Genomic DNA, 21,929 nt, shown 5'->3' on the forward strand with positions numbered 1-21,929 from the left:
CTTTTTCAAGAAGATCTGATAAGACTGACGCACGCAAAACGCAGCAGAGCTCATGAGACCCACAGGGAAAGCCCTTTGTTATCTCTAATTACTCCCACCCCAACAGGACTCAGATTCGTTTAATCTACGGGACCTGCTGTACTGTGGGCATATTAGGCCAATTAAAGCGTGGTACAGGTGTCTTGGTGCAGAGTGGCTGAGGTGTGTCTCCATGGCAAGAAAAATGACACCCTGCACATCAGAAATGTTTATGAACTGAATGCTCACCTCTGTGTTTGCTTCGCTCAGAGATCCAGACCGATAGAGTAAGTTTAATTTGATGTTATTTATTTTTTGTGTGTTCATTTCTCTGTAAACCCTGTATCACGATCACACCTCAAACTTAATAAGAAAAAATGATCCAAAAATATTTTGTGGCTATATTTGCAAGGCAAAAGGCCTGTAGCCTGAAAGAGAAAGGCTTTTAGAGTTGACTAAGGCCTGCGGTCAATCCTCTTATATTGTGCCTCACTGAAAATGGATTAGTGAGTAACACTTACGTTTGGGACCCGGGTCACTTTGGAGGGATTTGATTGAATGGGCCTGCAGCTGACACTGGCCTCCTACACCGATGATACACCAAATCTTTTTTCTATTTTTTTCACCTAAATACGCACCTGGGGTTGATTGATCATTTTAGACAGCTTTAAACCGATCTGGAAGAAGTGTCAAAATCTACACTGCAAGCAAAGAAGAAGAAGGGGAGGGAAAATCGGACCAGAAGTTTTTATTCGCCGTCTTTTTTAGACATGTTGCCTGTAGACACACCCGTTCGTGGAGACGCACAAGAGCCTTCAGAGACGCTGACTGCGGGACGTAAGTAGCTCTCCAGGGTGCTGAAGTTGTCTTCAAACGCTACAGACGCAGCGCCTGAGCTCCACCTGTCACTTCCAGCCCATGATCCAAACACATTGACAGGGTTATGTCTTCACCGGAGCAACACTGGGTAAATAGGTAAGGCTCGGGCATGGTTAGTTACGACTTTTGTGAAGACAGACGAACAGATCCGAAAAGGCACCTGTAAGATTGTCTCATCGGATCCTGGAGCTGTCCTGATGGCATTGAATAAATGGTAAGTGGTTCATTTGTCTAAAGACAGACAGTGACAAACATTTATTTGTAAAATGAAAAATGATTTAGACTTGTATCTGTCTCCGTTTTGCAGGCATCAGGGGTGTAACTGAAAAGTGAATACAAATATTCACTATCTTGGACACCCTGGAAGGACAATGCAACATATTCCTCCAAATGGTTGGGAGTCCAACCATCCATGTGTGCCCATAATAAAAAGCAGACAAACTTTACGGACACTGCCCTTTTATAACTTTATGTTATGGGTTCTCTTAGGAGTGCTCACGTTCCCTTGCTGTGTCCACTGTTTAATATTCAAAGTGGGGGTCTTAGGGCCTTGGAACTGCGACCCTGTCTACTACAAGACCCTCCCAACAGTGGCGGCCAAGCTCGCTGTAAGCAGGATAAACGGAGACCTCAACCTGGACCTGGGTCTGAAAATGGACTACATCGTCCTCCAGGAGCCTTGCGAAACCTCCAAAGCACTCAGGGCTTTCATTTCCTATGATAAATCAGCGGACGCGTTTGTTGGCCCCACCAACCCGGGATACTGCATCGCAGCGTCTCTGCTGGCGAAAAACTGGGATAAGGCGCTCTTCACCTTCAGCTGTGTCACCTACGAGCTGGACCGAGCCACGGGGTACCCAACGTTTGCAAGGACAGTGCCGTTACTCGTTGACGTGCTGTTCACCGTGTTTAAAAACTACAGGTGGGCCAGTGTTGTGGTGGTCTCATCCAATGAAGACCTTTGGATAGACACCTCGGAGAGAGTGGCCGCTGCTCTGAGGAGCAAAGGGCTCCCCATCAGACTCGTTACAGCTATGGGTATGAATGAGACAGAGGTGGAGAGCACACTGTGGAAGATCCAAAATGCAGGAGAAATAAAGGGTGAGTCAGTGAGGTAAACAATAGATCAGCTGCGTAAAATTCCCTCAAGTTTATTATTTGTGTAAATAACAGAAAAGAGAGCTTATCCATTTTTCAGAACAGCAAAATATCAAACCATCAAACGCCCATATCTGCTCCACCACAATAATCCCACATCCTAGCTGTCCTCTTAAGAAGGCTTATCTCAGTATCATCTGACCAGGAAGCCATTTTGACGACTCAAATTTCACTCTGTGGCTGAAGGTGATCAGGGACACCAGCTTAATTTGATTGCTATCACCAATGCTGACTTCTTTCAAAGAGTTTTATAGGTTATGGGTTTATAGCTGGTTGGAAAAAGGGCAGAAGGAGCTTGGAGAATAACATGCAACAAATGTGGTTTCAAAAATAAATTAAAGGTGTGTCATGACCCCTCATGTGGTCAGCACCCTAAAGTACCTTTTAGTTCTCTACCTCTACTTGTACAAAGCACCTCTACTTCATGAAATGATATTTAGCCACAGGCTTACTTTCAAAGAATGTGCATCATCTTGAATTTGTCCAATTATCAGCCTATTTGCCGTAGCATTGTGTTTTTTGCCACTCTCTTTCAGTCATCATCATGTGTATGCACTCCATCCTGATTGGAGGTGAGCAGCAGGTCACTTTTCTTATGAAGGCACACAAGCTGGGTATGACTTCTGGGAAGTATGTGTTCGTGCCCTACGACACACTTCACTACAGTCTTCCATACACCAACGTCTCCCACTTACCTCTGCAAAATAACAGCATTCTGAGGGAGGCCTATGATGCCGTGCTCACCATCACTGTGGCCTCAGAGTCTCTGTCCTTCAACGAGGCTCTAACTGCAGCCAAGAGGAGCGAGGAAGTCGTGCTGCCGGTGGAGGCAGAGCAGGTAGGAAGTGTTTGGATGTCGCATCTGAAAATTCATAGAAAGGTTGGCCATTTTGTTGAAGTCTTACTTGTTCACCACACGGGGCGTAACTGAATCCTCTGAGCTTTTGTATGTTCATAAATGCATTTTAGATTGGCCCTTTTAGATGATAATATCATTGCCTCTATCATGAAAAAATCCAGGGAAAGCTATTCTTTGCTATGCTCATTTACAAGTTAATAAACATATTTTTCTAAAAGAAAAAAAAAGTTGGGTTTTTATTCAGTTTATCTCTGCTTCTTGCTTAATTTTAGTCCCTGTCTCTTTCAGCTCTCCCACCCAAAGATTGAGACTGCTCTGTTTTCTCTGCTCCTGCTGTTCAGGAACCCGTGCATGGTGTAAATTAAGCAAGCACATCAAACATTTATATTGAACTAATTATAAATACTGGTAGATATTATTTTTTCACTTTGTCTTACTTCAGAAGTGATAAAAATTGGATCTGAAAACCTGAAACCACAAACTGGTCTCTGCCATAACTAGATTTGTTTGAAGTTGTGCCTAACCAGGCTGGTATTATGCAAATGTTATGTGGGGATGTAGATAGAGAAAAGGCTGAACCACAAATGGGGGATATCCAGGCATTCCTCCAGTATTTTTAGTAAGAAAATAATTTCCTTTTGGTGTGGACTTGGGGTTTTGCAATGTTGCAGTGTTTGCACCTGTGCAACAATGGTAGATAAGTGAAACAGATGACATATATGTTATATTATATCCCATGTAATGGTGTATTTTTGTCATAATGTTTTGTTTTGAATGGTTGAGATAAGACAGTTCTCATGTTTTCTTTTGCACCCCCAGTAAAACTTTCACTGTAACCTGCAGGTTAACCCAATGTTTGGTACCATCTACAACAGCATATACCTGTTGGCCAAATCCATCCACAATGCTAGGAAAGCAGGCATGCAGCTGTCAGGCTCGAACTTGGCCTACTTCACAAAGAACACAACCTTCAACGGCTTCAACCAGAAGGTGGAGGTGGACAGAAGTGGGGACGTTCAGACCAACTATGTCATCCTGGACACTGACAGAAAGGGGAGTCAGCTGTACCAGGCCTACGTGGTGGACCTGAAATCAGGAATGCTTCGTTTTGCAGGGAGGTCCATTAATTTTCCAGGAGGATCCCCTCCGCCAGCTGATTCCCGCTGCTGGTTTGATGACAATTCTATCTGCACAGGAGGTAGGACGCTGTAGAGATCTCGTGTTTATATGAATGTGGTATTCACAGTTCTATGGCATGTTCTTTGTACATTATCATTCACTCATAACCTTCATTTCCCACACTTTAAAGTAATGTGTTCTCATCCACAGGTGTGGAGGTGACTTACATTATAATTGTGTTGGCTGTCGTCCTCAGTCTGGCTGTAGGAGGGATCATCATAAATCTTTACGTCCGGTACAGCATATGAAGATAATTGGTGGCAGCTACCTAGTCCTACGAAATTTGCTGTTGAATTGATTTCCTTATTTTTTCTATATCCCTTCGGCAGGAGGAGACTTCAACAAATCCAACTGGTCAAAGGTCCCAATCGTATCCTCCTGACTTTAGAGGATCTTACTTTCATCAATCCTCAGCTTAGCAAAAAGGCAAGGAGCACCCAGTCATCACCATAAACTTAAACTTAAGCTCATTTTTGTATTGACACTTTGACTGTGGGAAACAACAACAACAACACATTTTTTTTTTTACTTTTTTGATAAATAAAAAGTTTTAGTGCACAACCAATTTCTACAAAATCTTTTATGGATGTTTGATGTTTAACAGAAAATCACTTTAGAGGATCTGGGTGAATCCATGAGCGCTCTGGAGGAGAAATTTGCAGACCCCTCGCACTCTGTTAATAGCATGCAGACGGCAACTCAAGAGAATTCCAGTGTTGCCGTGTACGAGGTAAGCTACACTGAGAGACTCGTTCCATTACTGTTGCTTTCGGCACTATGTAAAGGACAGCTAATTAACTAATTTAAAATCAACTTGGATTGGATTAGCAGGTCAAGCTAATCAGATGGAGTGAGTGACAACTGAATATCATGAGATTTTTTGTTGATGACAGACTTGTATAAAGCTTTTCTTTGACCTGTTTCCATTCTAATACATTGTTTCAAGCACAGGAAATCATTTTGGACTATTTAAAGGCAGTATATTCTTGTTTATAAATTTTTTAAGGACATGAATCAGTGGGTAAAATTCCCCTTCTCGGCAAAGGGACATGACTAGAAGCAGTCTATGTATCACACCTTACAATTCAAGAATTCATACTCTTGATTCCGATTGCATTTCTCACATTTGATACAAAAAAAAAAAATCACGAGGTCCTCATGTTTTGTATGAAAAAAGTTTAAGGTCATAATTATCAATAATAGACCTTTTTACCCTCTTTTCAACACTGAAACACGGGGACAAATGGAGAGATTGTGATCACGTGTCACATTTGGTCGGATATAGACTGACAGACATACACATAAACTTTAATTTTACAGGATCTTGGAGGCACAATTACATTTTTTTCTTTTTCTTTACTCCCAACGAAAGTTTGATTTTATGGTAACAACATGCCTTCTCGCCCTAGGGTGACTGGGTTTGGCTGAAAAAATTTCAGGAAGGCCATTTCAAGGAAATTAAACAAAGGACCACCAAGATTTTCACAAAGGTAGGGGAGCATGTCATTGTAATTTGGTAATTTGGCTTCTAAAATTATGTTTGAGTTGTACAATCTGTGTGGATAAGAAAGTAGATATTGAAGACAAAATTCTAATAAAAAGTTGACCACTATATATGCAGTTCCAGCAATAACTGATATTGGAAATTGATAGCTATCATGATCATCTTTTATACTTCCTCTCTCTCCGCTTTTAGATGAAAGACCTGAGGAATGAGAACGTAAATCCCTTCCTGGGCTTCTTTTCGGACAACTTCATGTTTGCAGTGGTGACAGAGCACTGCTCACGGGGCAGTCTGCAGGACCTGCTGAGGAACGAGGATGTTAAACTAGACTGGATGTTCAAGTCCTCACTTTTGCTCGATCTCATCAAGGTAAACACTTATGCTGTCAGTAACTCAAAACCTTCATGGGTACATGTACCCCATGTCCTCAGAGTAGTTGTAGGAAACCCTGCTTGTCACGTTGGCACACAAAGAAACAAAACTGCTAACTGTATTCTTCTTTCAGGGTATAAAATATCTCCACCACAGGGATTTCCCCCACGGCAGACTAAAATCTCGAAACTGTGTGGTGGACGGGCGATTTGTCCTCAAGATTACAGACTACGGCTTCAATGAGCTGCTGGAGTCTCAGAAAGCTCCGTTAGAAGAGCACCCACCTGAAGGTATTTCTTCTTCTGGGGAAAAAAAAAAAAGAAAATAGTCTCTTTATCATTTGTCATAACGTGCTAGTTATTAAATGCAATTTTTCTAGAAAGAAATTTCCAAAATACTGTTGATTGTTGAGGACTTTCTCCTCATGTTCAGGGATGATACACAAAAAGTTTTATTGTTACTCTGACAGGTATGATATTGCAGTCTCACTCCAAATGTTTCCTTGGTTTTTCTCAGATCTATTCTGGACACCTCCGGAATTTCTGCGGGATCCACCAAATTCTCGTAAAGGGACATACAAGGGGGATGTCTATAGTTTTTCAATTATTCTTCAGGAGGTGGTGGTGAGAGGGCCGCCGTACTGCATGCTGGATTTACCTCCTGAAGGTGAGTTTTCACCAGAGGAAGGGAAGACGAAGACACAGGACCATCACTGAAATGTAGATTTCATGTGACAGATATTTCGAACACCTCAGTTTGACTGTGATGAAATAATGTTTTTGCAGCTGAGCTGAACAGTGCACTACCCTGTTTGCAATCACAATGTAAACTGAAAATAGAAAGAGAATGCTGTTAAATGCACGTAATTGCACTCTGTCCAAGACATCAAAAAGACTTACCAAGGTCAAACTGACTGAGACCATATCTTTTCAACAGGTTTTCTTTTTGATGTATCAAATATCAAAAACTAAAACATCAAATTTACACAAAGTAATCTTTGTTATGACCCTTCAACTGAGCTCTGATGCATCCTACTTCAAACAGTTGTCCTTGAGATGATTCTTCTTGACTGAAGTCCAAAATGCGCAGAATGGGATTCATTGTTTAATTGAGAAGGCAGACACTTATGTGTACAGGGTCCCACGATTAATGGTGTATGTCGGAGTTGTCTGCACACCTGTGAGACGGAATTGTGTCAATGTACAAAGCTGGGAAAAGGGACAAGAACATATCTACTGCAAGTTTAGAGCCACCAACAGACTGCTTGAATCTGGCTGCCAAGCCAAACTAAATAATGAGCATGGACAAAAAACAAATTATTGAACTGCATTTCCCTGCCCAAATACACATTTTGAGGAGAATGCTGGCTCTGAACATCACCTCATTATAAACTTCTCCATTTTCAAACATGATGATGAAGTATCACTCTTTGGGGTCATATTTCTGCAACAAGGCACAGGGAGACATGAATGCAGACGAATATTGAGAATCCTGAGTGGAAATCTGCTCCCCAGGATCTCAGACTTTCGGGTAAAGATTTACATTTCAACGAGACAACAATTTGAAACCTACGACTAAACAATGCGGAGGAGTGGCTTCAGGTTAAAGTCTCTGTGTGACTCAGTCAGAATTTAAACCTGAACCCAGCAAAGCTTCTCTTCCACCTTGTGGGAGCTTTAAAGTGTCTGGAAAGATAAATGGGAGAAACTTCCAAAGGAATATCACATTTCATCCTTTTCATCCATTACTTTGTTGAAAATTGTGTTTTAGATTTACTAGGGAAAATGTTCTTTAACCTTTATAAGACTTGTGGATGCAGTGATGGACCCCAACAACAGAGCTGTGTCTGTTTTTAATGCCCAAAGTCCTGAATACCACAGCCATGCAATGTCGCTTTTCAGCCTTGTTCCTTGAGACTTTTCTCTTATGACATTGATGACTTTATCAGTGCCTAAAGGGGAAATTATATTGTTGCGGTATGAATAATAGAATCCAAAGAAAATAGTTAGTTACCGCATGTAGAATCATTTTGTAAGGCTCTTCATTGTAGGAGGAATGACCTGCCGTACCAGTCTTTTCTGCAGAAGACCTGAGGAAGCCTCTGTCTGAAGAAAATGATGTTTATTGTATAGATGATGAAGACCCCAATTTATTTTTCAATTTTATTATAATAGATTATATGTTAAAGTTGTTGGAAATTTATTTGTGCAGAACCCATCCCCATCTTTACGTCTTAAAGGACTCAGCCTCTCTGATATGCTTTTTTCACTGCAACCATGTCACCCAATTGTTGCCAGTTATCCTAATTAGTTGGGAAGTTTTCCACCAGGATTTTTATACTTGCCCAATTTTTCACATTTTCATCTCAACTTGATCAAAACACAGTGCTCCTTCAGTTTGAACATGAACCGACTTTAAAGGGATATGCCACCCCCAGGCCAAATTAAGTGTATCCCCGCATTCCCGATACATAAATAAGTGTGTGGGAGCGTTTTCCTGGCAACCCAGGCATTGTCCGAATCTCACAGCACTGACCACTGCTTGGTTGCCCATATGTACATTTAAAAGAAATGTACATATGGTGCCTCTGTATTATTTTCAAATAGAGTTGAAATGATTTGCCAATTTATGGCGTTCTGTTCATAAATCACTTTACAAAGCTTCCCAACTTTTTTGGAAGTGAGTTTGTGACAAAACATTGGTACACATCTTAGTTTTGCAAGTGGATGAATGTCTCCTCCATTATGTCCTCAGAAATCATCCGTAAGGTGAAGAAGCCTCCCCCAATGTGCCGTCCTACAGTGTCCCCGGATCAGGCTCCTCTTGAATGTATCCAGCTCATGAAGCAGTGCTGGAGCGAAATGCCTGACCGCAGACCAAACTTTGATGAGATTTTTGACAGGGTATATTTTTTCTTACCTGTTCACTGTTTTTCCGTCATCTCAAACAGTCTTTCTATGTTTATCTGACTTGCATATTCTTTTTTTGTGATATTTCGAACAGTTCAAGACGATCAACAAGGGTAAGAAGACCAATATCATTGACTCCATGCTGAGGATGCTGGAGCAGTACAGTTCCAACCTGGAGGATCTCATCAGGGAGAGAACAGAGGAGCTGGAGGTGGAAAAACAGAGAACAGAGAAACTGCTGTCTGAGATGCTCCCACCGTGAGTTCACACAGAAACAAACCCACACACATGCAGTGTGACAGCTTGTTACCCGATTGTCTAATCTCACAACTTCTCTTCCCCGTTTTCTTTTCCAGTTCTGTCGCTGAGGCCCTGAAGACCGGCGGCACAGTGGAACCGGAGTACTTCGATCAGGTGACGATCTACTTCAGTGACATTGTGGGGTTCACCACCATCTCCTCGCTCAGTGATCCCATTGAGGTGGTCGATCTTCTCAATGACCTCTACTCGCTGTTTGACGCCGTACTCAGTAACCACGATGTCTACAAGGTCAGAGAATATGCTGGATACTGCTCGCAAACTCTCATAGTGAAATCTCCTAAAGCACAAATGTGACATGTAATTATTGAGACCAAAGGTTTTGAGTGCAAAAATGTTTTTCTGCAAAAATAATGTTGTCTTTATTCAGGTGGAGACCATTGGTGATGCTTACATGGTAGCATCAGGCCTGCCTAAGAGAAATGGCAACAAGCACGCTGCTGAGATTGCCAACATGTCACTCAACATCCTCAGCTCAGTGGGTTCCTTCCATATGCGACACATGCCAGACGTGCCCGTCAGGATACGAATAGGAATTCACTCAGGTGGGCTGGTAGAAAGCAGGGCGCTGTACTTGGAAGCAGGTTTCAGCCTTTCCAGGGTATCTTAAGGTGATCTGGCTTTGCTAACCCTAACAATGGAGCTCTCGCTAAGCAGTGCTATGATGCTGGTTACCAACTCGGTAAGTTAACCTGGGTTTTCCGACTCTAGACGTGGATGCGTTCATGTAAAACAGGTAGAGTTGGCATCAGTTGACCAATCGCAATTTATAATTCTATCAGACTGAAAAGTAGCACATCTAACTGTAGCCAAAGAAGAAAGGTAAGCCATAAAAAAGGGGAACAAATTGTGTATTTTATTGAATGGAATGTGATACAGAAGTATTTTGCAAATTTCATACATTGCATACTCATTTATATTTCAGCGATTAATTTTGATTAAGTCATAAATGTTCATTCCAAATCTTTGAATGGCAGCAGGAATAAGATTTGGAGTAATCAATCCCTGTTTTAGGCTACATAAACATTTCCTTTGACTGACATATTTCTAATAAAGATGCTTCTGAGTAAAAGTCAAACGGCGTAATCGGGCTCCAGGAGGTGTTGAACAGTCTCTTTCTCTCACCGTTAATGCACTGTTATACATCTATTTTATTTATTTGGGAGTTTGGGGCTTTATACTACATATTTAGAGAAGATGAAAGAACAGGAGTGCTAACAAGCCTCATATTGACAGAGGAGAACAATCACGATAGTCATGACACTGACACTGAATGTTGTGTCCGTAATTTTGGTCTCTTTAGGCTGAATCCATCCTCAAATTGAAAAAAAAACTCTTCCTTTTGTTGACTTGTTCCTATTGTTCCACCCGTTACACTTGTGCTCATCTTCTGCACAGGCAGTGGAACGTGTTTAGGGCAGACGGTGACGCCTCCATGAGTCAGCAAAAGGCATTTCTCATCAGCACTCAGTACCACTGCTTTCTTAATGCTTTTTTAAACAGGAAGGTTTACTTGCTTATGGGTTTGTATCTGCAGGGCCCTGTGTTGCTGGGGTTGTAGGTCTGACCATGCCTCGGTACTGCCTTTTTGGAGACACCGTCAACACTGCCTCTCGTATGGAATCCACTGGGCTGCGTGAGTATCCTTTACCCCTTTACAACAGCCTTTTTTTGTGTCATCATTTGTTTTGCTTAACTGGTTTTTATTGGCTTTTCTCATCTCAGCTTATAGAATCCATGTAAATATGAGCACTGTAAAGATCCTCCGTTCTCTTAATGATGGTTATAAGATAGACGTCCGAGGCAAGACAGAGCTAAAGGTAACAGTCTCGGAAGATCTTATTGATCCACAAAATGATTGACTTGCATTGCCTCTAAAGTGGGTTGTATGAGCTCTTTGCTCCTTTCTCGCAGGGTAAAGGTATTGAGGAGACATACTGGCTCGTGGGCAAAACCAACTTTACAAAACCTTTGCCAAATCCACCAGAGATTAAACCAGGGTAAGAGTTTTTATCCTGTATTTCCCCTTGGTATTGATTAATCAGAAAGTGAATAACAAAATGGGATTCATAAAAGCCAACTTCATCCTGTTTTCAAGCAATCTACATTAGAGCTGAACTGAAATGTTTAACACATTTGCATAACTGACTCTGAAGAAATGTTTCAACAAATATTCTGTTTTGTTAGTTTAATCAACATGTAACTACTGTCTGCCACTGCGAAATTGTGGACTTAACACAAATTGCAACTGTCCACATGTTGCTTCAGGGAAGACAATCACGGGCTCAAACCTGAGGATATAGCAGCGTACAGGAGAAAGAAAGCTGAGAAAAAGGCTTGACCTTTTAAGCCCAAATAAAGGAGGTATAGATCTGCATGTCAGCTGGTGTTGTGCAGTGGAAGTGTTTCTGTGACTGTCAGCTTTATGTAAACCAAATGCATCCTCTGAACCTCCACACCCACACTTTCCTCTCATTGATTTCTGAATCCTACTGATTGCTCGGGTTCCACTTGTCTCGTTAATCTCTTGATCTTATCACCTTCTTCTTAAGCAGATCGGGGAAAGCCCTCTTTGCCTATTGCATTCATTTTTTATCGTGGCTTTCAGGCACATTCTCTTAATTAAAACACCTCTGTTTTTCTGTGTTTGTGGCAGCATCAGTTGTGTTTTTTCATCCCAGAGCTTTGCTAAAACTGAAATGCTCTATGTTATACGTACATGATTTTAACTCCATTTTCTCTCTTAACCAGGGACAACTGGCAACTGATGGTGACCGAGGAGATCAAAACTCTTTTCCGAAAGGCCAACAGACAGGTGGACAAAAAGCTGTGAATGAGAGGAAGAGAAGGAGATATTTCAAAAGAGGCAAAAAAATATAGGAGAGGAAGGAGCATCACAAGGATCCAGGGAAAGGAGGAGACAAAGAGCTGGGAGGGGCAGGCAGAGAACAGAGAGCGCCACCCAGCCTCTCAGTGTGGCTTAATGCAGACTTATTTAAGAGGATTGTTCATCGGCTGGCTAATCTGCCTGCAGCCAGCGCAGCAGAACACAACGGTGCTAATGTAATGAGAGTTGTCACAATACCTGCCTACCTACCTGCTGCCAGAATCGCAGGTGTACCCGCTCCTTAATGAAGGATGGACTCACTCACTCCTCTCGACACTCACTGGCCACTGCGTGGTCACCTACTTCAGGGCAACCAGAGGTTCACCTATTGAAAGATTGAACGCCCCAAACGCCTGTTTCAAAATGAAATGTTATTTTTCATTTGGTAATGTCTGTCTGTAGTTAGCTCCTGGTAGGGATGCAGAGCCAAAGCTGTCACGTAGCTGGGGCTGAATATTATATTTTATTAGCCATCCAAAGCTGGAGGCTAAGGCTGCTATTGTATATAATTACCGATAAGACAAAAAAATAAACTTTCAACACTTTTAATTTCCTCTGTTTTAGAGCAGAAAAAGATTACAGTCGAGCCCATTGCTATGAGATATATATATATATATATTTTTCTTATGCTGTCAACCCACTTTGTGTTAGTATAAAGGGATGAAAGGGTGGTAGCTCTTGGAAAGTACTAAAAGAACCAAAAGTGACAAAGATGATCTATTTAATTTCCATTACAGTTAGTGGAACCTTAACGCCCCTCACTAAGAGGGCCTCTCAGTGCTCAGCAATATTGCTCCATTGAAATATATTGTTGTAAGGCCTGATGTCAGCACTTTAATTCCCTGTAAAATTAAACTCAGTGTTTAGAGTTATTATAGTATATGTTTTGGGCTTTATCCCACACCGGCGTCTGAGCCTGCAGGTATTCTTACTGATACTGTCTCTTCTGTGTAAACAACATGAAAATGTTTATGATTCATCCTGTACTCAGAGGTGTGCACTAATTTTAGGTCCAATGAAATACTTTCTTTATTTTGGAATTTAAGAAGAGCAATTCAGACTGGTTGGCTGTACTTACTCAGGCCAGCGGAGCTGACCAATGAGAGCAGACTTGGCTTTCCGGGAGAGGATGTTGGCTCCCGAGTTTCTCAATTCTTCAACAGGAAGCACATACACATGCAGAAGCAAATACCACTGTCTTTTCTCATTCGTGGGAAATTTAAAATTCCAGTTAAAGGTTTTTGAAGTGAATCGGCTGTTTCTGAACGTAATGACGCTCCAGCTGTAACCTTTAGGTGTCCTATTAGTAAGACACCTAATACAGACCAGAGTCTCTGAGGGAACCTGCTGGCCCTGCAGTTTTATTTAAATCAACTCCAATTTAATGGCGAAAATTACTTTTACATATTACCATCAAACATTATTTCTGATTTGAGGGTTTTTATTTCTTATCAAGGCTTTAAGCAAAGAGTGTATACAATGTTAAAACTGCCGTCCATTGTTTGATTGAAGAAAAATGCATTAGAGCACTCAGTGGAACTTTATCATTGTCTTCTTTTCAGTCTAAAAGAATTACATGTTCACTCTAGTGGTTTATTGATGGTAAAGGTAAAAGAATATCATAAAAGATACTAGTTGTTAGAACTGTATGTATTTTTAAGCATGTTTTTGCCCAAGCCCTGATTGTTGAAGTTGTTTTCCACATTTAAAAACAATTGCTTAGCACTGAAATGAACTTCTTTATTTTTCCATCTTTAAGGAGCATGGAAACAATTCCTTCAATCCCATCATATTGATCACCATACGGGGAGCTACATCCATGCACGGTGTTCAAAGAGAACAGCCAAGACTGTCAGAAACATGTACAGTGTGGAACTGGTTTGATGTTGTTTGTCTTGTATATCATTACCAAAATGCAAAGTAAAATGTTTATGTAAATACTACAATATAAATAAATCAAATATTTGTAACACCTTAGTCCTCATTCACATTGTTACCAGCAGTGCCAGTCTTTCCTGTGGGTGGATGTAGGTGGGAGGACGTTTCGTTGGTAAGTCAAATTTATCTGGGTAGATGTTCAAGATTAGGAAGCAAAAGCAGGATTCATGCAGATGCAACGATACGTTACGATGAAGCTTGGAATCCCAAATCTGACACGTGAAAAGTCAAGTCATTCGAGCAAGCGAAGAAATGGAAACAAAATTCAATTCAGCAACATGTCCCCTCATTCAAAGAGAGACCACTGAGGCCTGAAATGTTCAGCTCACATGGGAATCCTGCCTTCAGCCTTGTTTTCACATACATTTTCGTTGGGTCTGTAATTCCATCTGATTTCTTAACGATGCCTCCCAGTGTTCAATGTAAGTAAATGCATTTGTAAATGCATGCTCATTTTTGGATGGACGAAAACTTTACTACAACCATAGGAAAGGCAACTTTTTGCAGCTTTTCTCATCCTGTTTTAAAGAAAAAGAACGTGCAATTTCTGCGACAGATTAACACTGATGACACTAAGTCATGGGTGAGTTAAAATAGGCTACCTGGTTGTCATTTTCAACCACTATAGATGAGCTCCACACTCTACCCAGCTTCCAATCCTTTCAACACTAATTTTGTCGTAATCAATTTCCCTGTAAAGTTATTGTTTAGTAGTCTTTTTACAAGGTCACATATTCAAATTCCAGGCCTAAAGTGCGCCCTCTTCCCATTGACCACCGTAAAAGAAAAACATTGTCAACAAACTCAAAACAAATTCCGCACACCTGCCAAAGGTTATGGGGATTCCAACAGGGTAAGTAAGATAGCAAGGTGGGCAGTTAGCTTACTTATCACGTTTTTACTCAATCTGATTTTTGTTTTAACTTGAGGGGTGTGTGCAAAGTTTGTCTTGTTGTCCACATCCTACACAGCAAAGTTGACAGTATGTTTTTTTAACAGGCAATATTTGCCCATATTCTCAAAAAATGTATAATTAACATATTTATTTAGTTTTTTTGTTTGTTTGTTTTTTTAAACATACGTTTATTGCACATTTTGTTAATTTACAAACGGTGAACAACATAGAACAAGAAGGTACATACAAGAAAAAAAGCAACGATAATAATAGCAATAATAATTATTAAAATAAAATTAATAAATAAATAACTGGAAGAAGAAAAGAAAAAAAAGAAGGGACGTTTTTAACCACAAAACAAAATATCATAGCTTGTGTGAGAATCATGATGGTAGAGAGATAAATAAATGAAAAATATGTGAATAAATAAATGCGTATATCTATATATATATAGATATACGCATATATACATATATGTAAAGGTCTAAATGTGTATACTAAATCAAGATAGTATGAAAAGATGGATGAATCTTCAGTTCAGCTCTTCATTTCAGCCATCAACTTCAATATAATTTTTCTCAAGGAAATTACAGAAAACCTTCCAGATTTTCAAAAACTTGTGAAGCTTATTTTTCGTGGTGTAGCTTATCTTTTCTAAAGCCAAGTAAAAAGATATCCCCGTTAACCATTGCGAAGTAGTACAAGGTTTATCCCTTTTCCATGAGCAGGCTATACATCTTTTAGCTTCCAGAAAACAAATATTAGCTGTTTTGTTATTTTATATTCAGTTTAAAAAAAACACAAGGGCCATTTTCTAAAAGCTGATGAAGTGGCACACGTGACTGTAAATCATTCAATTCTGCATACAATGAAATGTGCCACCCAAAGACATATATCAGTGTCGTGAACATTTGTATTAAACATTCTCTTCTTTGCATGCTTTCGTTCTACATCTTTGTTTTAAAGATCACTTATTACATCTAGTTATTGGCTGCGTCAGATTATTAGTAGTAAACTATATTGTACTGTTTATTAATATCAACAACACCAGTTCTTGATCTTATAGAGTGAAAATGCCAGCAATAAGGTTCAACTCCACATGAGCTTTGGCCGAACGGTAACTAGCCCGTTCTTTCTCTTTAAACCACTGGGCGGTGCTGAAACTCTCTATGTGGAAATCCAATGGAGGTTTTTCTATTCCTCACAAAGGAGTTGCACTTATTTGATGCTGCATTCTATGACATGATTCAATTATGGCATTGTGATGTTTATAGAAACAAAAGGATTTAAGAAAACGGTTGTAATGGGCAAATTCAAAACCACAGATTTAGATTTTGGTCCTTTTTCTTGTGTCTTGTTATATTTTAGCGACAACTTCTCATTTGTTGTGTTTGACCTTTTGGTGATTGAGTTTCCACTCACCAGGAGAGCCCTACACTCCAGCTTTTGCGCCGCATTGTGTGCCTCTCATAAGTCTGGGGCTTCCCGACGAAGATCCCACTGACTGCATCATTCATGGTAGAATTGGTGAGAGGAATTTTCAGGACAGTTATGTTTGGCAGGTTAGCGACATAAGGAAAGAGCCCTCATTGTGAAATCTCTGCATTCCAGACCTTGTTTGACCTCCAGCCAGATGGAAAGATTGTTATCTTTGACTGCTGATATGTGAACACTCAAAGAAGACAGCATCAACCGTGTTTGGACAATATTCAGGCAGGGTTTTCAAATATAAAACAGCCACACTGATATGTTTTCTTTACTTTTATTGAAAAAAAGAAATAAAACACATTGCAACACAATTCCAACAGCTGCCTTGTGGATAATACCTACAGCAACAGAATGACACAAAGTGGTTGATGAGAGAGCAAGAATTAAGCACCAAATTTGCCAAATTTCGGCTGCTTCAAGCAGAGGAACAGTACAGTGCAAACTGAAGGCAAATAACGGAAGGAATGCAAGCTGTAGAACATTTTTTCTTTAAACGTTAAAGATAATGCAAGGAAATGCACATGGATTGTGGTCGGACCAGCAGTGGCAAAAACGGGGTGTAAAATCATACATCCTACTTAATATAAGTATGTAGCCTTTCGTGCCAACTGCTGTCTGTTCAGGAAAATCACTTGTAAAGGCGCATATGTTTCTGGAATCTTAGGTTTGAAATATTTGTAATGAATTGTTCCCTTCAAAGGTTTAGTGTGTCGAAGAACAGTATGCTCAGATATACAGTCCACAGATTATCCATTGGAATATGCACTTGAGGTAACAGTCACACCAAAAAAAAACAACACCCACACTCACACATACACTCAATATCCTGCCATGATTTCACAAATATTAAAGCTACCCGACATGAATCACAACATCTATTTTATAGCTCATCACGCATCTTCTCTCCTTTGGGTCTAACCACTCTGCCAATGTACAGGATGGAGTTGGTCTTGTTGTCTTTCACCAGGAAAATGAAGGGGTGATCTACATAGAAGAGTTTGGGGTTCCTCAGCCTGTCAGTGCTGAAGAGGCTGGTGTCGTACTGGTTTCCATCAATGTCCAGTTCCATGGCTGACGCGTGGAAGACGTTAGAGAGATAGAGGTCCTTCTTCCCTGAGATGTTGGACAGGTCCGCTTTGGATTTGTCCACAGCTTCAGTCAGACCGAGCTCAGCCAGATATTTCTTGAAAAAAAAAGGAAAGAAATGAAGATAGAAGTACTCAACACTGAGATGATGATTGATTTTTACAGGTAACATAATGTAACCTTATGTGAATGCGGTTGAACCACTTACCTGCAGGTTGTGGCTGACTTCCAAAGAGATTTTGGGGAGGGAGATGGCTACAGCTCTGTTCTCCATCTTGCTAAGCCAAGTTTCCACCTGCTTCCTTGTCAGCAGTTTCTCCAGGCGTTCCAGGGGCTCCAGGTGGAAGGGCATGATGAGGATCATGGAGGCCTGCTTCTTGCCCAGAGGCATGTTCAGCACAAAGATGCTGTTCTCTGTGTCCTCACAGAAGTCATACAGACCTGCCAGGAGCAGACACATCAGATAGCTTATCATGCCTGCGTTCTTGTTGTCGTAATCCTGCAGTTTGGTAGACAAAATAAGACGAGAATCTAAGATAACGGAGAGGCTCACCGGTGCGGTGCATCATGGGAACTCCCACTGTGAATGAGCGGGTTACAAGGAAGCCACGGGTGTCGACCATCGTATCATGGAATCGCTCTTCCCAGTGAGCTGCAGGGAAGACAAAAAAAATCCAGTCACACAATTGCACAGACAAAGAATGTGAGCAGGTGTTGGGCACTGACACAAATTCTACTCACGCTTGAAGAACATTGCGTTGACGATCATGGCTCCGTCTGGATTTTGCACATCTTTGGTGATCTCGGGCAGCTTGCCGCCTGTCGACTTGGCCGCCCACTCGTTGATGGAGTTCACTGCACTCCTCTTGTCCCTGAAGTTAATTTTTGAATGGTCATAGTTGTAGTGCTTCTTGCTGTTCTTCACAAAATCGTCAGCGAAAGAGACAGAGCTGGGGCCATAAAGGCGGTTGTTAATTTTCCAGGTAGTGTTGCGGGTCTTGGCATCGCTCACCTGCGAAGGAGCAACAGATCAACGGTGAGAAATCTGCACACAACATAGAGGCGCCAGTTTAAGACCGAGTCTGGGTGAACGCTTACCTCAGAGAGGAGCTCTGACAGGCCTGCGTGCAGATGCTCATCCTTGAGTTTGTCAGCCCTGAGAACTGTTTTCACCTGGGAGGCAGTGGAGGCCTTGCCACCAAGAGCCACCATCCCCAGAGAAGAGGCCACCACCAGAGGAGAGACGACGATGTTCTCTGTGTCTTTGTCCTTTGCCACGGTGTGGTAGAGGCTGAATCAAAAACACATCAAATCTGGTTAGAGCACAAATCTGAAATTTCATCTTACAAGTGTAGCAACATTATAATAAGCATACAACAGACCTGAAGGCCAGGTTGGCGCTGTTATCAGCCAGCATGGTGGCATGGCTGCTCAGCTTCTTGTCCTCTGCGGAGGCCACGAAGGCCAGCAGACAAAGAGCGACAATGTTCGTCATCCACATCCTGTCTGTCTCCAAACGCAGCTGCAGCAACCTGCGAGCCAACAAGAAAAGAAACACCGCGAGTCAGCCAGTGGGAGCAATGCATTGTTTACTGTAGAACTGTATTCATTTTTTTCAAACCCATATTTCAGAAAGAAAATGCCAAAGACTATATTTGGGATGTTGAGCAGTGGGGGCAGGGCATGGCAGGGCTGGCTCAGCCCACAAAGCAGCAAGGGAAGGTCTTCAGTTAGAGGCAGACATGTTCGGTGCCACGTCAGCAGCAACATGAGGTGCAGCCAAGAGCTGCGGTCCACTTAGAGTGAAGCTGTGCACTGACCCGAGGATGAAATGCGATGTCTCCTGCTTCTTCACTGAAACTGTACTTGATGCAAACTTTTGCAAATCTTTAATGTCTTCTGAGAAGTAGCTCAAATCAGAAGTAAGTCGTTTTTTTCCCCCATATACCACGAGGAACAGTGTAAGGCAGCGCAGTCTGGGATACTTTTTTACAATCACAGCACTCCGAGCCACAGAAGGGCGTATGCCTGCAGGCTGTGTCTAACTCGTCCCACCCCATTACAGTTTAAACAATATAGCCTCAGGCTGTAAATCACCAGCTGCATCCTGTTTCTCTTGCAGAGAGATGCCATCTGCATCTCTGTACTGGCACATTTACAATACAGCAGAAATCACTTTCATGTTCAGATACCTGGAGATGTTTTCATGTCTGCGATTTTCATTCTGAAAGACAAGAGGTGTATGTAGTCATCTCCACAGAGCAAGCAGTGAGAACATTTTCGGGCTCTGACGGAGGCAGACTCAAACATGCAATCTTCTATCAGACACGTTTATCATTAGCTGTGTCTGACCCACCCAGCCAGGACTGTTATGGCAAACAATATGAGTTTCAAAACCTTATTCACAAGAGATTAAACAGAGAGCCGCGTCGGGTGCATTCCTCCGATTAATCTGATTAAACAGAAAGAGATGGCAAAGCACAAAGACATTCAAAAAGCTTGTTTCATCATTTTGGGATCCTGAGGACTTTGAGCTCCGCCAGCAATTCCTGGGTGGGTTTTTTCCTGCAAGTATGTTCAGGAGAAAAAAGCAGCAGATCCCAAACTGGTCAAAAGGGCAAAAGGCTGAGCTGTAACTTTAAATCACTAAAACAAAGCAGTGCATTCACCGACCACATTCCTTTCTGAAAACAAAGGCAGTTCCGTTCTAATGCTCACCTGGCACTGATTCGCAGGGTGTCTTCTCTCAGTTGTGTCTGGTGGGTAGCGTAACTGGAACTAACTCTCCAGCTATATATATCCTTACAGAGAATTTTCTAGAAGATGGGAATGGGATATTCAAATGAGGGTGTCTGTGTTAGCCCAGGAAGTTGGGAGCTGGGACGTCCCCCTGTAAGAACCCAGCGTGGACTGAGAGCTGGTCTGGGATCAACTTTAAAACTTTCCCACAGGTTATTTTACAGACAGAAAGTCAAAGAAAATCTGATTCTTGATCAGTCTTAGCTTCCTTTCTCGTCCTACTAATGTGTGCTGACTCAATCTTCAACCGTGGTTACATCACTTGTTTAAGAACAAATTTTAGAAATGCTGTTGTTGATGTATTAATTTTTCTTTGGTGTAATAGAATAAATTGCATGCATGCATATATGTTTTATGTCAAAGCTGTTTTTTGCAGTTGTTGGAAATTGCATAGAACAAACTCCTCTTCAATACCACCCCTTCACATTCATAATGAACAGAATGTCCCTGAACAGACTGTTTCCAAATGTTACCAGAAAAAAAAGCTGGTAAGACTATTTTAGTTAACCGTCTTACTGATGCGTATTTTCACATGGAAATGTCTAGAATCTTCAAAGTTTCACTCAGTAGCATTCTTGCTTAGGGGAGGCTGCAAGATCTGCAGCCCTGCCCCCACACTGCCACGTCTGTCCAACTCGGCTGCTAGTTGCAGGGTGGCTGAAGGATGGGGGTGTAATGGAGGTGCCCTGTCGTAAAAACTGACGTGTCCCAACAGGGACCCCTTCACTTAACTTTTTGTGAAAACACTCTCAAACGAATCCAGTTTTCTGTGCTTGAATAAGCTGTTTTCACTTTGAAATGGGACATTTTTAACATCTGGATGTCAGTCACTGCATTGTCCTTCATCTGTTTGATCTTTGTAAAGAGGACAAAGAAGTCAACAAAACATCTGTTTAGGGTGTATTATCACATGCAGTGTAGAAAGACTGAGCTAGACTTTTGATACATGGTACATGCGATAACTTTGTGTTGTGGTCTTTTTCAACCATCGGGGGAATTTCATCAGTCTCCTAAGCCTGAGTCCTTCTCTTTTACAGCCCTCAGTGGTTTGCCTTTTTTGTAGTGACGTGTCAGGGGGAAGCTTCCAGAACATTCCAAGAAAGTCGAAGTAAGCCTTACTCCGTAACAGAAAATTTGTCACAAGATGTAGACGCTGAACTCTGTTTTTTGAATGACTTGGGTATGCGACCTTAAAATTAGCACAGCTAACAATTGATAACTTCTACCTACCCCCGCTCCCCCAGGACAAACACACACAAACTCATCTCTAGCCACCTCCTCCCTCTCCCTGCATGCAGGGGGGATGTTTTGTTAAATAGGCCACAGTTTATGCTGAAATTCCACAGAATGTGCAGAGTTAACTCAAGAAAGTTTAGTAAAATCTCCAATTATAAGTAGGCTATAGGGGCAGGGGACACTAAAAAGTTGTAAATTTAAAACAACCAAGATGAAAACAACCCCAATCCAAAACAAGTTGAGATGTTGTGTGAAACGTATTTTAAAACAAAATGCAACCTCACAACCGATGCTTTGTTCAACATAGAACATAGATAACACATCACACGTTGAAAGCAAGATATAAGAAGCGTGTTGGTTTTGTTGAAGCAACACGTTTAAAACAAGTTGGGACGAAGGCACCA

The 21,929-nt window shown here is 41.4% G+C and overlaps 2 protein-coding genes across 3 annotated transcripts; one reads left to right on the forward strand and one right to left on the reverse strand.

Moving 5' to 3' along the window:
- Nucleotides 1–1,268: 1,268 nt before the first annotated feature.
- On the forward strand, nt 1,269–12,029 carry gucy2f (guanylate cyclase 2F, retinal). The gene is made up of 18 exons (XM_075474470.1): nt 1,269–1,998; nt 2,592–2,893; nt 3,758–4,112; nt 4,244–4,328; nt 4,423–4,519; nt 4,698–4,823; nt 5,503–5,583; nt 5,790–5,966; nt 6,103–6,259; nt 6,486–6,635; nt 8,724–8,872; nt 8,973–9,136; nt 9,235–9,427; nt 9,567–9,741; nt 10,734–10,832; nt 10,922–11,016; nt 11,111–11,196; nt 11,948–12,029. Exons 1-18 carry the CDS (start codon nt 1,269–1,271, stop codon nt 12,027–12,029), a joined length of 3,303 nt encoding a protein of 1,100 aa, XP_075330585.1.
- Nucleotides 12,030–16,664: 4,635 nt separating this feature from the next.
- Nucleotides 16,665–20,272, reverse strand: serpinh1b (serpin peptidase inhibitor, clade H (heat shock protein 47), member 1b). 2 transcript variants are annotated; one of them, XM_075473874.1, is made up of 8 exons: nt 20,209–20,247; nt 19,683–19,714; nt 18,873–19,022; nt 18,589–18,781; nt 18,232–18,502; nt 18,044–18,142; nt 17,699–17,931; nt 16,665–17,587 (listed from the first exon to the last, which is right to left on the reverse strand). In XM_075473874.1, exons 3-8 carry the CDS (start codon nt 18,989–18,991, stop codon nt 17,285–17,287), a joined length of 1,218 nt encoding a protein of 405 aa, XP_075329989.1. In that variant the 5' UTR covers nt 18,992–19,022; nt 19,683–19,714; nt 20,209–20,247; the 3' UTR covers nt 16,665–17,284. The 2 variants fall into 2 exon arrangements, with proteins under 2 accessions (XP_075329989.1, XP_075329990.1); XM_075473875.1 differs by lacking the exon at nt 19,683–19,714 and having other exon boundaries at nt 20,209–20,272.
- Nucleotides 20,273–21,929: the final 1,657 nt, after the last annotated feature.

This window comes from Odontesthes bonariensis, chromosome 9 (genome assembly GCF_027942865.1).
Source record: "Odontesthes bonariensis isolate fOdoBon6 chromosome 9, fOdoBon6.hap1, whole genome shotgun sequence".
Taxonomy (NCBI): Eukaryota; Metazoa; Chordata; class Actinopteri; order Atheriniformes; family Atherinopsidae; genus Odontesthes; species Odontesthes bonariensis.

Bases quoted from the DNA above. Each gene is read 5' to 3' on its own strand.
- gucy2f (XM_075474470.1), top strand. From the start codon at position 1,269: ATGCAACATATTCCTCCAAATGGTTGGGAGTCCAACCATCCATGTGTG. The intron at 4,113-4,243 runs GTAGGACGCTGT...TCTCATCCACAG, and splicing joins CAATTCTATCTGCACAGGAG to GTGTGGAGGTGACTTACATT. The intron at 4,824-5,502 runs GTAAGCTACACT...TTCTCGCCCTAG, and splicing joins CCAGTGTTGCCGTGTACGAG to GGTGACTGGGTTTGGCTGAA.
- serpinh1b (XM_075473875.1), bottom strand. From the start codon at position 18,991: ATGTGGATGACGAACATTGTCGCTCTTTGTCTGCTGGCCTTCGTGGCC. The intron at 18,782-18,872 runs GTCTGTTGTATG...TTTTTGATTCAG, and splicing joins AGCGCCAACCTGGCCTTCAG to CCTCTACCACACCGTGGCAA. The intron at 18,143-18,231 runs GTGAGTAGAATT...TCTTCCCTGCAG, and splicing joins CAACGCAATGTTCTTCAAGC to CTCACTGGGAAGAGCGATTC.